This window comes from Typopeltis vanoorti, chromosome 26 (genome assembly GCF_054136105.1).
Source record: "Typopeltis vanoorti isolate ZY-2024b chromosome 26, IOZ_Tvanoo_1.0, whole genome shotgun sequence".
NCBI lineage: Eukaryota > Metazoa > Arthropoda > Arachnida > Uropygi > Thelyphonidae > Typopeltis > Typopeltis vanoorti.
Window position 1 is genome coordinate 19,824,603 of NC_143574.1, and position 22,746 is coordinate 19,847,348.

The following is a 22,746-nucleotide window of genomic DNA, read 5'->3' on the forward strand; positions in this document are numbered from 1 at the left end:
TCTTCTATACGCAATTCGACAGATTTGTCTGTCTGCCCAAAATAAGGAATATCACAATCACACAATATTTTATATACACCAGGGTATTTGAGTTGATGATGACAAGGTTTTGTGTGACTTATTAAGAAACGGATCTTTGGAAGTGGAGTGAACAAGGTTCTGATATTGTATTTTCTTAGAACTTTTGCTAATTTATGTGAAACTGTACTTGTGTAAGGAATAGATATATTGCCTTTGAATCTATTTGTTTCTTCTGAGTGCTGTCTAGGAGGATTAAGAAGGAATTTTTCAATGATTCTCTTGGAATATCCATTAACTTTGAAAAGTTTTCAGATGATTTATTTCTGTAAGAAGTTCATCCAGAAGAGAATGGGCTCTATGTCCCAAGGTGGAAATTATTCCAAGCTTATGAGGAGGGAAGTGATGGGACTGACTATGCAGATATCTGTTGGTATGTGTGGGCTTTCTATATATCGATATTTTGAGTTTACCAGAAGTACAATCTTTCAAAATATCTTGCCAAATACCTAGATTTTTCAGGCAAGTCACCATCCTTTATCAAGAACACTACAGAATTTGTTACATACATCAAGGATATTACAGTTAATGAAGATGACATCATGGCTAGCTTGGACATAACTTCTTTGTTCACTAACGTCCCAACAGATGAAGTCGTAATATTACTCAAGGACAAGTTATCCAAAAAAATGTTAGCCTTGCTTATACATTGCATCAGGTCCGGTTAATACTTCAAATTTCAAGATAATATATATATACAAACAAAATCATGGACTGGCTAAGGGTAATCCTTTATCCCCTGTACTCACAAATATTTACTTAGAGGATTTTGAAACCAAGGCTATCTCTTCCTTTATTTTAACACCTAAAGTTTGGAAACGCTATGTAGATGATGTCTTCATTATTTGGAGCCATGGACATGAATCCCTTATGGTTTTCCTCGAACATCTCAATAGCTGACATCAAAGTATTAAGTTTACTGCCGAGCTTGAAACGGATAATTCCTTGCCTTTTCTTGATGTCAAACTGACTCGCTCTTCTGGTAAACTCAAAATATCGATATATAGAAAGCCCACACACATACCAACAGATATCTGCATAGTCAGTCCCATCACTTTCCTCCTCATAAGCTTGGAATAATTTCCACCTTGGGACATAGCCCGTTCTCTTCTGGATGAACTTCTTACAGAAATAAACTATCTGAAAACTTCTTTCAAAGTTAATGGATATTCCAAGAGAAACAAGTACAGTTTCACATAAATTAGCAAAAGTTCTAAGAAAATATAATATCAGAACCTTGTTCACTTCCATTTCCAAAGATCCGTTTCTTAATAAGCCACTCAAAACCTTGTCATCATCAACTCAAATACCCTGCTGTATATAAAATATTGTGTGATTGCGATATTCCTTATTTTGGGCAGACAGACAAATCTGTCGAATTGCGTATGGAAGAACACGAGGGACATTACTTACAAGAGACAGCGAGCCAGTGCATTAACAAGTCATATCCTTTTCTCGGCTAATCCTAATGATGAAAACCAAAGTCACAAAGTCTGCTGGGAAAAATCTACTAACATCTTCTGTTGCGATGATGAACTAGAGAGAAAAATCGTGGAATCTAGAAAAATCATCTTCAATCCTGTTCATCTAAATAACAACTTGAGCTACAACCTCCCAGATAGTCATTCAGCTGTAATCATGTACTGGCATTCATGTGATGCTGCAAGCACGCACTCTCCCAACAATGCAACAAATGAAAGAACAGCTTTAAATACAACTACTACGTTTTCATGCTAATTATGTATAGAGACTCTCTATGTTTTTCAAAGTCTTTTAACCTTTGGTGTTTAGTGTTTTTTTTTTCTTTTATAATGTCACCTGATGAAGGCTGTTACAGGCCGAAACTAGTCGTGTTTTTATATTAAAACCTTTTTACTTAAATCTCGATTCTAGTCATTCAATTCTTCATAAAAATATGTATGTTAACCGAGTTAATGATCATTCTTTCATATATATATATATATATATATATATATATATATATATGATGCATGCCTAGACATACAGATATGGGAATGTAAATATATGCAAATACAAAATTTACCCTTTTTAAATCTTTCATTGTCATTGCTAACAACTGAGGCAGCATCACCATCTTGGCAGCAAATAATGGCAAGTATTCATCTGCGTTAGCCTCAAAAATAATTGCTCTTACTACTGGGTCCATAGTGAGTTCCTAAATAAGACAAATTCGTCCATATAAATACCTTTTAAAAATACTGTAATGCATTTACATAAGTCAACATCTAATCATTAATTAAAATAAAAGTAACTTTAAATGAATATCAATTGATGGTTGTAGTTTTAGAATCAGGAAAGCAAATTTTCTTTTAGCTTTTTCTTTCACCTAGAAACAGAATGCAGGAAAAAAATGCTATCCGATGATTCATAAATATATTAAAATTTATACCTGAAAACCTTTTCTGACTTTAAGATTTAAACTATTTTTATTATCATCATCACATGCATTCTATAAACATAAAAATATACATATCAATGGTGTGCAGCAAGAGGGAAAAACAATTCTAGACTATTTTATAACAAATGAGAAGCAGCAAGCCTCTTCTTAGAAATGTTAAAGTCAGAAAAGGACTAGAATTAGGTACAGATCATTATTTATGAAGGCAAAATTAAGGTTTTTTTTTTTTTGAAACCAAATCAGTTACAAAAAAAAAAAAGAAAGAAAGAAAGTTCTTCTTTGGAACTACAGACCCATGTAGGGCCTTGGCCTCCCATTTTTGAGTTTCATAACTCACTACGAGGTGGGGTCATTACCCCCATGCTCAACCATGTGAAATTGTTTGTGAAGCATTGTGTTCTTAAGACCGGTTTGCCTATTTTTCAGGAGGAAAACTTCCAGATAAACTGGGAAGAAAAACCCTGCAGTTCACGCCCAAGACGGGCTAACTTGGCTATGTCTGAGAAAGATCCTTAGCTCTTCATGTCAGCGACGAGAATTGAACGCAGGACACTCCTTTCCCGGGCATATGGTTGCAGAGACATAACCACTCAGCTAACTGCACGGACAAAGAAAGATAGAGAAACAAAATCTAATTATAAAGCAAGATTACTAAATGATTTAAGAAATTTATATGAACAGAGAATTAATAACTATTTAGAAAAAAAAATGGAAATAAAGACAGAGAAAGAATGGAATAATATGAATACAGTTATACAGTTGTTAAGGAGGCAACTTCATGAAATATGTTATAGAGGAGACAAGGGGTTTGAGAGTGTTGGATCTGATAGCCAACTGAGTTTCTACCTTGGTTATATCCATAACCAAGGTAAAAACTCTGCCTCCAACTGGGGGAAAGCGATCATGCAGTTTTGTTTTGGAAAGTTGCCAAACATGTAGAATTCTCTGTCAAAAAGGGTTTATGTTAAACTATAAAGATGGTAATTACAGCAGATTTAGGAGTCATCTTGGAGCAGTACCATGGCTTGAGAAGTTACAAGGAAAGAGTGTCAGTAATGCATGGGAAGTGGTCAGAGATTATTTGAGAGAAGCAGTATCAGAGCGCATACCCAAGGTCAAGAGAATAAACCAAGTGGGAATTAAGTGGATGAGTAGAGATAAAGCAAGAAGCATAAAAAAAAGAACACAATGTGGAGGGAATATTAAGAAAAAGGTGATCATACTCATGAGCAGTACAAAGTGCAGGAAAGAAAGATGACTAGTTTAATAAAAAAAAGCCAAATCAGATTATGAGAGAAAATTAGCTAAGCTGGCCAAAGTAAATGCAAAAGAGTTTTTTCATTATATAGCAAGTAAGAGAAAAAATGACTATAGCATGAAGGTGACAGAGGTGAAGGAAATAGTTGCATTGCTAAGTAATCATTTTGTAAAAGTGCATAAATCCAGGTGGAGATTTTACAGTTGCTGATGTGACAGAGACGCATATCAAAATTGAGGTAGACAGATAGGAAGTGTTCAGCATATTGAAAATTGTGAATCTCAACACAGCAGTGGGACTGAATGGCATGTCAGCCTTTGTAGTATGTGAATGTACAATAGATTGGCATTGCCTCTGATCAAGTTGTTCAATCTAAGTATCAGCTCTGAGCAGATTAGGAGAGTAGAGAGAGAGGGTAAGATAATTCCATAGTACAAAGATGGCTCCAAGATAGAGGTAGCAAACTACAGACCAATTAATATATCAGGAGTGGTTGTAAAGTATTTGAAAAGTTGATTAAAGGTAAAATTCAATAGTAGGTGGATAGTGATGCGATACTGTATAGTGGGGAGCATGGATTAGTCAAGTGTAGGTCACGTCTTGATAATTATTCACATTTTTTAATAAATGTGACAGTAGAATTGCATAAAGGAAATGGACACCATGATACTGCTGGACTTTGCAAAGGCATTTGACAAAATACCACACAGAAAATAATTACAAAAGTTGGAACAAATGGGAATGGATATGAAGTTAGTAGAATGGAAAGCAGAGTGGTTGAAGACAGACACTAGAGAGTAGTATATGGTGGAGTGGAATCTAGGAGAATAAGGGGAAGGGTGAGGGGGACAAGAGACCAGTAATTGGTGGTGAACAAGTATCTGAAGTTTAGAGGTCATATGAAGTCTTTTTTCTCCATGGAGGTCTGGTGTTAAAAATAATAAGAAAAGAATAAATAGATAATACACTCAAAATTATGGTGAGTGGGCCATTTTGAAAGTGGAACCATCTTCAGAATACAGGAAGAGCAGTCTCCTAAAGAAATCAATGAAAAAGTGAAATACTGGAGTACACTTAATAGTTTACATCAAATTCTAAGTCACCTAGTTATTCATTGGAACTTGGGCATAATTTTCTAAGTGTACGACAGGCAATGTATGTTTATAGAAAAGTTACTGGTCCTTATTGTTGCTTATTGCTTTGGTTTAGGAAATACAGAATTTAATTTTGTCAATTTGGAAATCTAGGGTGACAAGTTTTTTGGATCTGGGAGATGTGGTTTTTCTCTAAGTGTGTTTGCAATTTTAGTCCCCCCCCCCCCCCCAAGTCTTACATTTTGGTTTCGGATACTATTATTAAGGTGCCATGGAACGGGAATATTGCAATCACAAAAGTGTTCTTGTAGGTGCGATGACAGCAATTTATTGAAAACTTGTATAATGGACATCACAGTCTTGGGTGACAAGATAACCTGTATACAGTATTTGAATGTTTCCTTATTAATATGAATTTTGGTAGGTTTTAAGAAAGTGGCTTGTAGTATGTATGTTTAAATATACATTTAAATGTTTTGAGTATATTTTGGATATATGCCAGTTTTAATGTTTCATCCCAAATTCCACAAATTAAGGAAAACTGAAAATTCTCATTTCTAACTCTGGAATTCTTGCTTTGCACTCTTCTCAGCTTTGCTAATCTCAACATTTCTGAAATCTTTCAATTTTGGACTTTGTCCTGCGAAGGACTACACAAAAGCGCACCATTTCCCTATTGAGTTTTCTTTATTCTTCTGACCTTCGACCATGGCACATTCAACATTAATTCCAATGTTAAAATTTTTCAGTCTCATTCCCTTTCAAGATAATATACTTATTTCAAACTTGCTCACCAGTTTTTCTCTCCTTCCATAAATACTTCAACTTTCACAATGACTCTCTCCCACATATAATAAAAATTAAATCAACAGTAGTGAAATTTCTTAAATTAAACTGAAGTTTCAAGTGCATTTGCATTATTTTTCAACTTATTTAATGAATGCTCTATATAGTTACAATACATACCATATCAATCATTTCTTGTGGCTTTCGATCCATCAGTTTTTGATACTGTATTAACCAGAAATCTTTCATTTCTTCTAATCTATGTTGTTCCATTTCTTGCTGTGAACATGTAAATTAAAATGACAAAGGAAATTTCTCAGAAATTGCATAAAAACTTTTATTTGTTATCACTGTTATCTAAATAATAAAGAAAAAAAAATTAATCCTAAGAATAATTATTTGCTTGATAAGCAAATAAGAAAGTAGTTTAAATTTAATTATTATTATCATATTCAAGTGATTTGCATGAATTCTCTCAAAATCATTGTGATTTCATAAGAAAGCTTACACAATCTTCATATCGCAGTACTAATAGGCTAGGCCACTATTTTTAAATTCAGCAATTCTTGTATAATTGTGGCATTTGGTAGATCTAGTATATTTAGGGAATCAAAGATTTGTTTCCAAGTGATAAATTATGTATTGAAACATTTGTATTTGGAATTGATAAATGTTATATTTAAAGCCACCCAACACGGCTTTCTTAATTTATCAAAAATTTAGGAGATATCTGGTCACAATAAAACCACCTTCTATTCAACAGCAGTGTATTATTTCACAATCCTAGAGAATGCCTTTGATGAATATTCCAGAATTACTTAATTTTAGCAGATTTTCTTCTGTGACAAAGGATACTGGTTTAAAATCCAGCAAAATATCAGCAGCTTAATAAATTCTTTATGTTCTCACATATTATACATTTCACTTTTGAAGTAATTCATCCTGACCAGCACAATCATCTCTTCCACTTGCTCTAAGTGGTTGCATATACCATCAAGTCAGCATTGAAGTCTTCACACTAGCCAACACATTCATTACTCATCCTGCATACCCTTAATTCTGGAATCACCTTATCACTATATCAGTTTTTACTATCTGGAATTTCATTAAGGAATTTCTGGAATTTCATTCACAACTAGGTTATCACTTTATTTTCCTCTCACATTTCATAAAGAAAATTATATGTGACAAGAAATTGTATTTTTGCTTTTACCCTTTACCTAAGTGCAAACAAACCTAAATTAACACATGAAGTATCTTCATGATTACAATACTCGTACATAGAGGGAGTTGACTTCACATTAAATTGCTGCAGTATCCCATAATGCAATGACACTTCATTTTGGGAAGGGTCGCTATCCAGATAAGTTTCAACCTTTATCAAGGTCTCGTCAATGATAGCTAGACCTTTTGAGGTGATGAGAACAACATCATTGGTAAATCTATTTCCATATATATGAAACAAAATAGTGTGTCACCATATTATTAAAATACTCTGGAGGAGAGAGAGTTGGAAGAAGTTTTTTCACTGTCAGAAAGTAAATTATACTTGAAAAGAAAGTATATTCATGTTTTTTACCTTTACCCATGAGTGAATAAGCAGAATTTTGCACATGAAGTATCTTAACAACTAGGTTATTTGTATACAAATGCCACTGATTTCACATCACACTGTCCCAATATCCTAGGCTAAAACGCTCTCATATTTTATCTTCTTTCTTTTCAATTTCTTGTCTTTCATCAAGTGCTTTTCCAACTCATTTACTCATCTAAAGTTGAAATTTTGTTTGTCAATAATTAACATTCTACATTCTCTTTTAGCTCTTCTTCTTTCTTATCCTCTTTCACTTCATTGCTACTCTTTACCTTTTTCTTTCTTTTCCATATGTAAGGAGGCTGTTCAATAAGTTATAAGACTATATTTATACAGAAAACAGATTACCTTTAATCATCATCATTTACATGGTCTTTTTCAAAGTAACTACCATAAGACGTGATGCATTTGTCCCAACGTTGCGTCCACTTCTTAAACACATGTGAAGTGGCATCTTAGTGGTTTCTTGAGCTGAGGAAACAGCCAGAAATCGCACTGTGCGAGATCAGGACTGTATGGACGGTGTGGTAGGATATCTATGTTGTTGTTCTGCAAAACATCCACTACACCACCAGCAATATGTGGCCTTGCTTTATCATGGTGCAATAAGAAGCCATTCTTCAGCAATGGACGCTTCCTTTTGATGTACTGTGCCATTGTCCATAAAACATCCACATAGTATGAGCCGTTTACAGTATTCCCGGGTTCTACAGCGTGTTGGTAAACAATGCCTTTGTAGTCAAAAAACATTATGGTCATAACTTTACCAGCTGATTTTACAGTTTTTGCTTTCTTGGGGGTAGGCAAAGACAGATGCTTCCATTCACTGCTTTGTTGTTTCATTGTAGGGTCATAGTGATACAACCAAGCTTCATCTGCTGTAATGATGCATTTTAAGAAGTTGTCGCCTTCTTGTTCCAGTCTTTCTTTCCATTCTGTGCACACATCCATTCGATGCTGCATTTGCTCTGGTGTCAAGAGTTTGGGAATCCATCGGGTGCAAACACGTTTCAGTCCCAAATGTTCAGCCATGATTGAGCGAACACTTCTCACAGAAATATTCAGGACAACATGCAGCTGGGGTACTGTAATTCTGCGATCCTCCTTGATGATAATCGCTGCTGCTGCTGTGTTGATCATTGTCTCTGTGATGGACATTGGAGGTCTTCCCTCACGTTCAAGATCTTCCACATTTTGCCTTCCTTCCTTAAAAGTTTTATGCCAGCGAAAAACACTTGCCCTCGACATTGCTTCATCGTGGAAAGCTTCACGTATCATGTTAAAAGTGTCCGATGCCAATTTTTGCAAACGCACACAAAATTTAATCGCATAATGCTGTTCCAAGGACGTTTCCATTTCGACGACTGGTCGCAGCTCATAGGCGCACCGAAACAAGCTTGCGTTTAGTCACGTGACACTCTGGCACATCAGCTCATATACGCCATCTATCAACCTCTTTTGTTAATACAGACAACGACATTTCTTTATTCCACAGAAATTAATATTGTGATAAGTGGTTTTGCGACAGTAAAATTAGTCTTATTACTTATTGAACAGCCCTGGTATATAAATGCACCTCCATTGTATTCACATCCCCCCCCCCCAACTCATCCATATCTCAAAAGATAATAGCAAGAACCTTCCCTGCTGACTTTTGGTTTCGAAACTTCTTTGGGCATGGAGAACCTCTGTGTCTCCACTCCACTGACTGTTGTTTATTCTCTGGGTTATAGTAATAAAGCCAGGTTGTTTCATCAATAATCACAATACAAACCAAAACATTTGCATCCAATTAATCAACATGACACCCCAAATCCCTTGAGACGACAGTACACATTCTCTCTTTTGGTCGGCATTCAAACATTTGAGTACCCACTTTGCTGAGAGCCTCTGCATGTCCAGATGTTGGTGTGATTGTTGTGTAAGGCCTTCCTCACCTGGGGACATCTATTGTCTCATCCGCACGGTTAGCCTAGTGGCTTTGCGCTTCACAACCATGTGCCTGGGGAAGGAGTGTCCTAGGTTCACTTCCTGTCAATGATGTAAGGAGCTCAAGGATCTTCCTCAGCCATAGCCAAGTTAGCCGGTCTTGGGCGTGGACAGCAGGTTTTTTTCCACTAGTTTATCTGGCGTTTTTCATCCAGCAAGCAGGCAAACCAGTCCGAGGACACACACAGATTACAGTCAGGAATAGTGACCCATCAGCCTATGCCAGTTCCAGATCCCGGATAAAATTTGGGGGGACTAGATGGTACCGTGAACTCCCATATAAAGGGGGAACGCGCATCATCACACGGAATTTATTTATCTATTGTCTTTGGATGCCCAGCTTTAAACTTGGTCACATGCTTGGCAAATGTCGGATATGGTGGAGAACAGTTCCATAAAGTCTCACACAAAGTTTGGTGAATCTCAGTTGTGGACTTTTTTTGCAGCACAAAGAACTTGATGATGACCTACACCTCTGTGTCTTCGAATTTCTTCAAACCTCTGACAGGTCTTCTTATATATCCTCAAAGAAAAATAACAAATTATTACAATTTGATGAAATACATGGGTTAGAGAGCTTTAAGTTATGTTATTTCTTGTGGCTGTATCAGTTGCTTAAATATAATTTTTGTTCAAGGTGTTTATCAGAACTTTTCAGCCCTCCATCCCCCTCATAAGTGGAAGTACAAGGCTGGTGATTATAACAAGGTGATTATAGACAGCTTGGAGCTAGCATGGAAAGAGAAGTTGAGCTATGAGTACAAGGAAATAAATGTTGCTTGGGAATTGACAAAGAAATACATAACAGCATCAATGAGTGAATGTATTCTGAAGGCCAAAAGACTGAATAAAGTAGATGTAAAATGGATGAATGAGGGACTTAAGCATGAAATCTGGAAGAAGGCAGTATAAGATGGATAATGGTAATAATCAGTTACATGAAGAGTATAAAGAACAAGCAAGAAGAGCGACTCAGAACAACAGAAGTGTAGTATGAGCAGAAAATGGCAAACTAGGCGAAGAAAAATCCTAGACAGTTTGTGACAAGTAGAAGGAAGAATGATTATGTCAATACCTTCCATAATGCTATGCATTAAGGAAAGTATTGACCCTTTCCTTAATGCATAGCATTATACATGTCCACTAGGAGAGGTGCTTTGTATTATAGGATACTAAGGCAAGTGATGAGAAGTTATACCACCTTTGCCACGAGTTACCCCAGTCCTGAAAATACTTAAGGCAAAAACTTACACTTGGATAAAGGATTAAACCAAATATATAAATGATGTTAATGGTTGAAAAAGGGTAGAATGGGAAGTGCTGCAAAAGACATTGTTGGGGGATTCAGTGATCATCGGGGTGGAATCATGAGGAACTTAAATGTAGAGGATGGCTTAATTGTGAGTGAGCAGGAGGAGGTATCTGAGGAAATAAATAACCTTGATGTCAATAAGCAATGGGATTTGATGATGTATCACCATGTGTCTTAAGAGAATATTCCAGGGAATTGGCAGTAGTATTCGCATGCCTATTTAATAAGTCTTACAGCAGCACAGTTTCCAAGGGAGTGTAAGGGAGACAAAATTATACTGTATAAAGGTGGGTGATAAGGCTGTGGCTACAAATAGGCCAATCTGTATATCTGGAGGTATTAGAGACATTGTGAGAAGCAGGATAAATAAATGGGTTGATAACAGAAGAATTCTCTGTGGCTATCAGAATGGGTTTGTTAACCCCTTAATGCACTCAACCGAGTTAACTCGGGTCCAAGAAACTGAATTTTTTCTGCGCACCCAAGTTAATACATGTGACCGTGAATTTTGGTTTCACATATAAATACAACCGAATATGCATGCTAGACAATTTTTACGTTATATTTATTACCCTATTGTGGATAGTGATCAAGACTGGTTATTTAGTTCAGAAGATGAAAGCAGGAAATGTTTCGAGGACATAAAACAATTTCTACATTTTTCAAATAATGATGAATTTGATCCAGAAAATCACCCTTGCCCAAAGGAAACTGGCAGAAAAACGAACGCTTTCTGATTTTTAATTGGTGTGTTAAGGGGTGATAATGTATTACTAACTTATTTATGTATTATAACAAGGTGACAAATAACTTGGACAGGGGAGATGCATATACAATGGCGTCGCAAAAGCTTTTGATAGACTGCCAGAAAGAAGTGGTTAAATAAATTGAAATGGATGGGATTGGATAACAGACTTCTGAGTTGGATCAGTGACTGGCTGTCAGATAGGTATCAGAAAGTTGTATATGGGGGTGCTTGTTTTATTCTGAAAGAGGAAGGTCAATAGTGGTGTGTTGCAGGGGTCAGTTTAGGGATCATGGTTGTTCAATTTGTATATTAATGATATTGGGATGGGTTTAACTATAACTGATGTAAAACTGGGGAGAGCAATGCAGAGTCAAGCAGATGTTATGGCTTTACAGGAGGACTTAATAGATTGCAAGAATGAGCAAGTAAGTGGAACTGTCAGTTCAATGTTGCAAAGTACAAGGTTTTGAAATTTGGTAAGCAATGATGAGATGCAAAGTATACACTTGGTGGGACAACTTTAATGGAGATAGAGGAGATAAGTGGTCTGGGAGTGATGGTAGACAAGGACCTTAAATTCAGGGGCCACATTGCACCATTTGTGAAGACGGCACATCAATGATGCAGAGGACCCTGACATGCAGAAAGGAGGTTATAGGTTATTATGCCATTGTATAAGTCTTGAGCAGGCCTCATATGGATTATTGTGTGCATATTTGGTCATTGGATTTTCATGGTGATGAGGATATGGTGGAAAAGGTTCAGCGAAGATTCACAAAGGTGGTCAGTGGTCTTTGGAATGTGGAGTATGAAAATGGATTGAGAGAATGTAAATTGCAAAGCCTCGTGAATAGGAGAATGAGGGGGGGGGATATGATTGAGACAAATTAGTCAGGGGTTGTTGTTAGGTTGAAATGGAAGTGATTTTCAATAGAATGGGAGATGGGGGGGGATAGAACGAGAGGCCATTGCTGGAAACTGTATAAGGAGGGTGTAAGCAGAGGAGTAAGTAGCAGGTTCTTTGAAGAATGGTTGGTGAGTGGAATGCATTACTTGGGTGTGTTGTGAATGTAGGCACACTGAATCAGTTTAATGCATGGTTGGATGAGCATAGCATGCGATAGTGTGCACCTCCCATGATAAGTCGGTGATTCTGTGGAAGTCACATGTTAGTAAATAATAATAATGATAATTATGAATGGCATGATACTTTGGCTGTACAGGAAGACAGGCCTTCAGTATGTGGGTGTATGATATAATTTTGAAGGTAGAAAAGAGCTGTTTACTAGAGATGGTTGGCATTTGAGTGAGTGGAATAGTATGGAGTAGGGTAGACTGATGTCGAGAGAAGAAGAGTGCATGTTCATCAGGGAAATGACAATTAGATGGTGAGGTTTTGAGTAAACTATCTGGACAGGTATGAGACGTTGTTACCACTGAAGAAAATGGAAGGTGTAAAGTTAAATGTTTTGTCCAATGACAGGATGAGGAATGGTTGGAAGAACAGGAGACCAAAGGAAAGCTATTATGCTTATACACCAATGCAATAGAGTACTAGGAACAAAGGGAGGACAGAGTTTGAAGCACTGATAAAATTAGCAATTCCAGAAATCACTGGTGTAAGTGAGACATGATTGACAGAGAATGATATACTAAAAGGAACAGAACATGAAGAGCATTTTTTGGGAAGATAGAGTAAAAGAGGACAGAAGAGTTGTGAACTGTGGGACTTCAAGGAATCAGTGATAATGTCTCAGGCCATTTCATTTGAGGCTGAGGCAAGCAGCAATTCCAGACGTTTTGTTCAGTGATCCCAGAACACATTCAAACTCATTGTCAGCAGAGTTCAAAATTGGTACTATCAAAGTAAGAAGCATCAATGACAAAGTAATGAAACTAGCAGAAGAACTGGATAAGTACCAGATTGATGTAATAGGCACGACTGAAACAAAGAAGACAGAAGCAGGTGAGCTCTTTCTAAGCAACAAATATAAAATATTATATTCAGGCAATAACAATCAGGGAAAAGAGGGAGTAGCCACAGTATTCAACACTGTGGTGCACTATTACTATATGAGAATAATCTTAAATGACAGGCAATATCAAGTAGAGTGATGTGCCAAGGAAGAAATAGAGGAATTTTTTTGAGGCATTAGAGAAGGCAGCAGGCACAATGAAAAAGGAAGAGTTAGTCCTTGCAGGAGATCTAAACAGCGGAGTAGGAAATGATTACCAGACACATAGAAATGTTTTTGGGAAAATTTGGAGAAAAGCACAAACCTAATAATAATAGTAATTTACCATTATTATTAGTTTTGTGGATTTCTGATACCCCCATTCATTTGCCCATCTGTCCAGTTTATTCAAATCCTCTTGCAGGGCTACTACATCTGCACTATTACTAATAACTCTTCCAAGCTTCACAATCCATTGACAACGTCATTGATATAAAAGTTAAAGAAAACAGGTCCCAGTACTGAGTCCTTTCGGTCTCCACTTGTAACTTTCTGCCTCTTGATATTGCTCCCATACACAACTCCCTGATACCTATCAGATAGCCAATCCAGAATACAGTTCATTAACCTGACATCTAAATCCATGTGGTGCAACTTAAATATCAGCTTATCATGCAGTACCCTGTCGAATGACTTTTAACATCCAAAAAAAAAAAAAGGGGGGGTGGGGGCAGAATATGCTTTTTCCTCATTAACTGCTCTTGTGACTTTATTAAAAAAAAAAAAAAAGGCAATCGTATTACTAAAACAAGAGCATCCCCTTAACAAATCCATGCTGACTCTCACAGATAACATTATCCTCATCTACTCAATGCTGCAAATGATCCCTTACTAATTTCTCTAAGATCTTAACTACTGATGAAATACAAACTGGTCTATAGTTGGACACTTTCAACCTGCTACCACCCTTATGCAATGCCACTATCTTGCCCTCCTATTCCTTGGGTGCCTTTCCTATGGCCAAACTTTTATTGAAAAGTCAGTTCAATGGAGCTGTCAGTTCTTTAGCACATTCTCTCAAAACCAGTGGAAAAATATCATCCAGACCCATTGCTTTATTGACATGCAGAGTACTTAGTATTTGAATCACATCACACTCTCTTCTTGCAATTATAAACCTTGAACTTGCCCTATCCCTCTAGTGTTAAACCCTCCTTCTCCATGATGTAATACCCCAATAAAGTGTTCATGAATAACTCCACTATGTCCTCTGCATTTTTATCCAACAGTGTTATTCTTCCATTAACATTTCTTCTCTTACAGGCCACATTGCAAAAAATTCCTTAGGATCTCAGGGCCAATCTCTTCTCATATACCAGTGTTGCTTTCCTTACCACACTAGTTACTCTCCTGGCCTGAGTTGTATATTCTTCATGCATCTGCTCTCCACCCCTCTCCTTATATCTCTCTTCCATAACCTCTTTTTAACCTGCAGTTCCCATTTGATATTGTTTGCATCTACTTTACACCAAATTGTGCTCTTGTCTTCAATCACAGTATATAGCTTGATACTGATGCTAATAAATATTCCTTCATAAGCATTGATGATATCTTGCTCTTCCAATTCCTCCCTCCATAGAACTGCCCAAAGTTGATATCTAAGACTGTTATAATCACCTGCCTTATAATTCCACATACATTCCTTTTGTTTTGATACTCTTGCATGTCTATTCATCTTCCAAGTCAAAACCACATGGGCACCCCTACAAACTGGTGACAGAGATGCCATCTCAGTTATAATCAGCTCTTCTGATATTATGACTAAATTTAAAACTCTTGAACCTTGTGTTCCTTCTACTACATGTTGCCTAAGACATTATCTCCCTCAAGAATTCCAGAAATTCCATTCCTTTATTACTACATGTAATTTCCTCTTCCCAATTTATACTGCTGTTGTTAAAATCTCCCATATCATTATGCACTTGCCTAAACATTTCCTGCTCTTCATCTTCTGCTCCCTGGCTTGTCCTGGAAAATCCACCATGTCTCAGAGATCCCAATAATCTTTGGCCAGGATGATGCTATTAGCCTCCCAGCAATTCATCTCCTTTATTCCAGATACTCCTGGCATTAGTATAAAGAATAGAGGCAGTGTCACTGTTTCTATACCTATCATTATCCCCTGCAGAATCCACTGGATTCAGCATTATCTGATATATTCCCACTTCTTCCAAGCACCTATTCCTACAAGAGGTCAACCCTGCTACCATCCACCCTGATAATTCTAGCATCCCTGCATTGACACACTGACTTGTTCAGAGAAGTCTTCTCTCCAGATGCCTATGTCCTTCCTCATTCAAATACCAGCCATCTCTCATATACAGCTCCTCTCTGTCCTCAAATACCCTTCAAGCATCCACATATTCCAAGCCTCTCTTTCAACATATTCTGGCTATTATACTATTTATTATTGATGCTCTTCTCTGAAGTTCATACCTGGGGAACACATTCACTATCTTCCCTATCTGTCTTCTTCTATACAACCTCAGATTTCTTGCCATCCGATTCACACTGCCTCTCAAGTCATTTGTGCCAGCCATCATCTAATCAAATCCTTGCTTAATTGCCATGGTTCCACTATCATTCCTCCATCCAGGCAAACACTCCTCAGGCATTCTATCTTGTACATCATGGATCATTGAGTCTCCATACTTCATTTTACCACTCTATTTCTTCCTTGCTCACCTGCATCCTTTCCTCTCTCTCTCCTCTAACACTTTCTTTGTTCCCCCACTTACCTGTTGTCCTGTCATCTCTCCATCCTTGGTTCCAACACTGTCTCACATTTGTTTCATTCCTTCTCTTTTAATGGTTATTCTATTCTCTCCCCTTCCATCATTCCCATAACTCTCTCTCTCTCTCATTTCTACTCTGATTCACTTTGCATTTGTTTTTTGCAGTCACCTAATCTCTTCTTTCACACTTCTCACCTCATTCCCAAGACATTCCACTTCTTCTTTTAGCACATCTCTCTTTCTCTCTCTCTCTCTCTCTCTGCAAGCTACCTACTCTTACTTGCCATTAACACCATCCTCAAAAACTTCAAACATACCATGCTGCCTACTTTTATTTTTTCATCCACATTCTGCTCGTTATCCTCACCCTTGATCATGTTACTTGTCTCTCTTGGTTGACATTCTCCTGTTTCTGAAGTAATGCTTCCAAGGTCCGTTATACTAATCTCAAATCAAAATTCTTCCCATTTTCCACATATATGCACTCCTTGATCTCTCACCTGCCACATATCTAACTGTTGGGATGCATATATGCTGCAAGCATTGCATACCACAAAAACTGGTATGCTGCAATATGTAGTTCTTAAATGGGGAAGGGGAGAAATTGGTGATAAACTATTGGCAAACTGAGCTATGTCTGTCGCAATTATTCAAATAGTGCACAAGAACTAAAGCATTAAGAACTACTACAAACTATGTTAAAATATTACATAGTATTATTAACATAGTTAAAATAATAAGTACCAATTTGCTTAGTGCAAATTACCCACAGACTATATATTGTATCTAGCTAAGATTATGTGTACTTTAAAGTAAAAAACTAATAAAAATAACAAAAACTTATCCTTTTTTTTGCTGCTACCTCTTTACACGTGCGACTCTGACCTCGCCCTCTAGTAGACATTCTCGTAACACACAAGCTGGTATACCAGACAGACCCATTGCTGTATTTACACTGATATTTTTCAATCTACTGAGTACCTCAAATCTACCTCAAAGCTGATATCAGTCTCTGTCATTTCAATAATTGCAAAATCACTTGCCTTAATGATATATCCTTGAAAAGTGATCACAATGTAACTGAACTATTTCTTCTGCTTCTGTCATTTTCCTATCAACAGCATTGACTCAAGTTATCTTTCCATAATCATTCTTTCTCTTACTTGCTACATAGCAAAAAAACTTGTTTTGATTTACACTTTGGCCTGTTTAGCTAATTTTCTCTCAAAATCTGATTTAGCATTCCTTACCATACTTGTTACCTTCTTGCTTGTGCTTCATACTGCTCAATGGACATGCTGATCACCTAGTTGTTGTTTATATTCCTTCCATTATGCTTTTTTTTTTTTTTTTTGCAGCTCCTGCTTTATATTGCTAGTCATCCACTTAATCCCTACTCAGTTTATTCTCGTGACTCTGGGCACTGCCTCGCTCAAATAATCCTTGTCCACTTCCCATGCATTAATGACATTCATTTCATGTAGTTTTTTATCCCATGGCACTGCTTTAAGTTGCCTTCTTAGTTTGTCATAATTGTCTGCTTTGTAGTTCTGCATAAACCCTTTCTTGACTGAAATTTCCACATGTTGAGCAACCTCTACCCCTCCAAGACAAGACTGCATGGTTACATTCCATGATCATAGGTAGAGTTACTGTTGCAGTTATAGATAAATCTTCTGATGCTATTACCAGATCCAACACACTTAAACTCCTGGTCTTTGCCATCGCATACTGTTTCAGCTAATTATCCTCTGCAACTATAAATTCCATTTCCATTTGGCCTTCCAATCTATATCACCATTGTTGAAGTTTGCACAGCCTGCATTTTTTTTTGCTAATCTGCTGATGCATGTCATCCGTATTGTCTTCTGGACATCCCCCCCCCCAGGTCTATAACAATCAACAATATATTTTGTCCTACTGGCTTCTATCTCACACCATTTAGCCTTCTTTTTTAGTTGGTTGGAAGTTTTTCACCTATCATTAATAATACCCCTCCTCCTCCTGTCCTGTTTCTTCTATCCCTGTTAACTACTTCATTCTTTGAAAAACAGGTCTCGCTGATGCCAATAACGTTTGGCCAAGCTGAGCTGAACAATGCTAAAATCTCTTCTCCTTTATATTTCTGATACTTTGGGCATTTGTGTACATGCATTTCATCATCCCTTGGGTCCACACTTACCCAATATTGTCATTACCTGCCTATTCAGATTCAAAGCTGGGAAACTACACCCAGCTCTTTACGATCATTCCTTCACTCATACTTATATATCGCAGGGGTGGCTATTTCTGCACAGTCATTCCTGCACTCACATTTATTTGTCCCAGGTGCAGCTAGACATATGCTTCCCCCCCCCTCCTCCCAATATCTCTAGTTTCCTAGGATTTGAACTTGCATCCTCTCACTGAACAATGCTTTCTCTAAGCACCTAACTCAAAGTGCAGTCCATCAGGCATATACAGGTCATTCACGCCCATCAAATTCACTCCACACACCTATGAACTATATGCCATTTCTCCAGCACAATCTTCTCATTGACTCATTGCTAATCATGGCCCTTCTTCTCAATTCTGTCCTATCACACTGAGGTAGCAGACTTACAATCTTTACGTTGTTACTCTTTATTTTTACTTCTTTTAATAGCCCTTTTGTATCTTTTCTCATTGCATATTTCTCAACTTTCAAATCATTTGTGCCTGCCAAAACAAATAACTCATTCACTTCTTTCTTCTGCAAACTTAAAGCTTCACTAACTTCCTCTATCTTTGCACCTGGAAAACATGCTTTCATCACTTTTTCATTAAGTAAATCTCTTATCATAGAATCCCCATACAATGCTATGTTTTCTCCCAGTTTCTTGCACTTTTATGCTTTTCCATTTCACTCTTTCATTCTTTGTCCTAATGAACCACATACCAACTGTTTCTCCAGTCACTCAAGCTTATGTTTTGTCTTGTGAAGGAGTCTGCATTAGCATGCAATTTCTTTCCTCACTGGCATCTCATTATCTACATTATCACTTTCAACCACTTCCTTCAAACTCTCATTCATATTTCATTCACTGCTTCTGCTACATTCTCCACAACACTTTGGCAATCTTGCCTTATATCCAAAATATCAGTCCCTTCATTCTTTCACTCCTGACATGACTTGCATTTCTTATACTCACAAAACATTCCTAACAAATATTCTCTCCATTCTCACATTCAAACTACAAACCATTCACTCTCAGCAATGATGCTAAATTCTGCATGCTGATATCCGTCAGAATTTATGCCTTGGCTGCAATTTTTCTCGCACACATCGGTGCCACAATGAACACTGTTTTTAAAAGAATATTGCATAATAATAGTTGATTAAACACCACTACTTAACAACACAAAAGAAAATAAACAAAATACCACCAATTATATATCTCTTGACTGAATCCAGACAACTTTAGGATGTTAGCTTGAATATTTTACATTAATTCTGCACTGTGTGGGCCTTTGTGATCACATTACGAATGTTCTTAGCAACTGGAGATGAAATATTGGTAATCATGCATTTTCTTCTTTTATCTGTTGTCTTAAGCCTTTAATTTCTCATAGTAATATGAAATTTCTTTAGAAACAGTTTATAAACATCAATCACACAAACATCCACTGTATATGAATAAAAATTTACTCTGGATTTAGAGAAAGATGTTGAAAGTTTATTTTTCACTTGGTTAGAGTATAATAAATTTAGTTTAATCCTTTATCCAAGTGTGAGCAAATTTTTCTAAATTTCTCTATTTCTCTATTTCTAAATTTCTCTAAATCCAGAGTAAATTATTAAAAAAGGGTGGCACACCAATTGGCAATTCCTATAGGTAGAGATGTCCTGCTAATGCTTCTGCCTGATATCTCCACTTGGGCCTGGCTCCCACTGAAGAGACCTCAATAAAGGTCGAAACTAGTCTGGGTAGTGGCCCTTCCCTTAATGCATAACATTAGACATATCCGTAAGGAGATGTGTTTTGCATTATAGGAGATACTGAGATAGGAGTGTTGGTATCTTGCTCCACCTTTGCAATGAGTTGCCCTGGTGTGTACCACCTTAACCCAGTCCTGAAGATACTTTCAGGCGCAAACTTTGTTTGCTCACACTTGGATAAAGGATTAAACTAAATTTATTATGTATATGAATAATTTTACCTTTTGTGATTTTTTTCCCCAAAGGGAAATTAAAAAAAAAAAAAGTAACGTACTTATACATGAGGAAATCCATTTTCAAATTTAAAAACATCTACAAAATACTCTGCAAAGGTTATTATTGATGAACATATTTTACGGCGATAATCTGAATGGCTAAGCCAAATAAACTAATAATAAGTTACTTCCTCACTCATTTTTCACTTACCAACTCAGTCAAATCATGTTGACATAAATATAAAAATACACTGAATAGAGAAAAATAAAAGAAAGTAAATGATTCAGGCAGGTTTGCATTAGTAATTTTACAGAGAAAAAAATTCTAAATCTGAGTAAATGGTGTTCTCAATTTAGTCTATCTCCCTGAAATTTACTTGTTTATAGCATCACAAATTTCTTTTTCTTCTGAGGATAAACTTACCAGTCTTTTTTTTAATTCCTCTTCTCGATTTTCTTTTTCTTCTAACAAATCAGATAGGAGCAGAGCCAGTGCAGATCTCCTCTCTGCCAAAATATTCTGTGGAATACCAATAAATAAAAATAAAAATTTTTAAAAATGAATGAAGTCCTCTAACATGTTATGAAATATATATATTAAAAATGAAATGATTCAAATCAAAGTTGGATTTAGTGTTGAATATTATAGCGACCCTTTCCTTTTCCTGATAACTATTAATATTCAATAAAATCATCTCACAGATTAGAAGTATTCACAGTTTAGATTTCTTTGGTTCAGTAACAATAATTATGTCAATATAGTGCTTGTTAGTAAATTAATCATTTAAGAAGTGTATACTGGTTCAACACAGAATACATTTCTCACATCTCAGGTAATGTCCCTAAGAGAACCCTGAATATTCTATATTTAGTGCAGAAGAATGCTATTAGGCTGATTAATAACTTATTTCTTAACAAATCATTGAATTTGAGATGTATGCTAACCATCTATACCAAGCGGTGTTTGTGATTATTTGTAAGTAGAAGGTGAGTTTCATTGCCTGTGATATGATCTCCAAGCTTAGTGGAGACATGAAGTGGCTTGAAAAAGTTTCATGTCTGGTCTCTAGAGCAGGGTTTCTAGATTATGTAAAAATAAATAAAATAGAAAAGATATATAAAATATAAAATTTATTGACAAACTTTATGTCATGTATAGCACACCATCAAAAAATGACACAGAAATGAGTGTGCATAAACTCTATTCATACTGAAGTATTAAAAACTGGAAGAATTTTAAGCACACAATGAGTAACATGAATTTCAGTATGTTTTGGCTGTTGGAATAACTATGAGAGGTAAGTTCTTCAAGAGCAGACTTGAATGTGGACTTTTAGAAATGATAGATCTGTGCAGGGGGGGGGGGAGTTGTACACCTTTTTCATGAACAAAGAATATTGCATTCCCATACAAAATTGCAAAGATGCTGCCAAAAATCTATGATATGACATCTGGTGAGAGTGAAGCTGGAAAATGGTTAATTAAGCTTCAGTTAAATGGATTCATGGAGTCTGGAAATACCTAAATGAACAGATGGTTTCAGAAAAACTGGAACGTCTGATGAATACTCTGCGTATGATACTGATTTCACTAAGTGAATATGAATGAGGATTTTCACAAATGAAATTGACTGTCAGTCCAAAGAGATTTGTTAATAGCCAAAATTTCTTTGCCACTATCTCTATTAAAGCTGTAGGTCTACCACAGATAGGCTTTGATTGAGCAAAATATATTGAAAATCGTGGCTGCTTGGGAAACATGTTAGAAACTTAATGGAGTGAAAGAGCACTGAGAAAGGATTCAAATATTATTTATTTATTCCAACATTTCGTCTCAGTCACTGAGACATTGTTAGAGAATACAATATGAGACTTGTAGCATGCAAACAAAGGCGACACAAAACTAAGTGAAACATGTGGATGAAAAACTGGAGTCCTAACTAGGTGGAGTACCCTCTGCAGACACCTGTTGGCAGCCTAGGATGTAAACTGGGATCCTGAAGTATTAGTTGTTCCCTATATTTTGGGAAGAGCCTGTATAGCTCTTCCCAAAATATACGGAACAACTATAGTTGGTATAGATGAAGCCCTTTGGTTGGAAAGACTTGGGTTCGATACCTGTCCATGATTGTGCTCACTTCCAAAAACACACAACACTTCATAAACATCATCAAAGACATTACATTCGAAAAAGATGATTTATTAGTCAGTTTTGATGTCTCTGAAAGACGAATTTAAAGTGATCAGCAATACTTTCCAAAAAAAATGGGTACAGCCAAAACACTATTAACAAAATTCTCTACAAGACCTCAATAAAAAATAAAGACAAACCAGACTACAACAAAACTATAACCATTCCCTACATTAAAGGGACATCAGACAAAATAAACAGAGTACTACAAAAATACAACCTCAAAGCCACTTTTAAACCTCCTGCAAAATTAAAAAGCTTACTCAACTATTCCAAAGACCCACCATATTCATTGCACCTGTAACATACCACATATAGGAAAAACAGGACGTACAATTCCTATCAGACAAAAAGA

At 36.5% G+C, this 22,746-nt stretch overlaps 1 protein-coding gene across 5 annotated transcripts in view; it reads right to left on the bottom strand.

The window, feature by feature from the left end:
- LOC150092386 (E3 ubiquitin-protein ligase LRSAM1-like) overlaps positions 1-22,746 on the bottom strand; it is a 414,983-nt gene that overhangs the window by 58,334 nt on the left and 333,903 nt on the right. For all 5 annotated transcript variants that reach the window (XM_090415009.1, XM_090415005.1, XM_090415008.1 and 2 more), the window contains 3 exons: positions 20,626-20,721; positions 5,816-5,914; positions 2,123-2,254 (listed from right to left, as the gene is read on the bottom strand). In XM_090415009.1, coding sequence (XP_090271135.1) covers positions 2,123-2,254; positions 5,816-5,914; positions 20,626-20,721 — 327 coding nt within the window. The remainder of the gene's footprint in view (positions 1-2,122; positions 2,255-5,815; positions 5,915-20,625; positions 20,722-22,746) is intronic.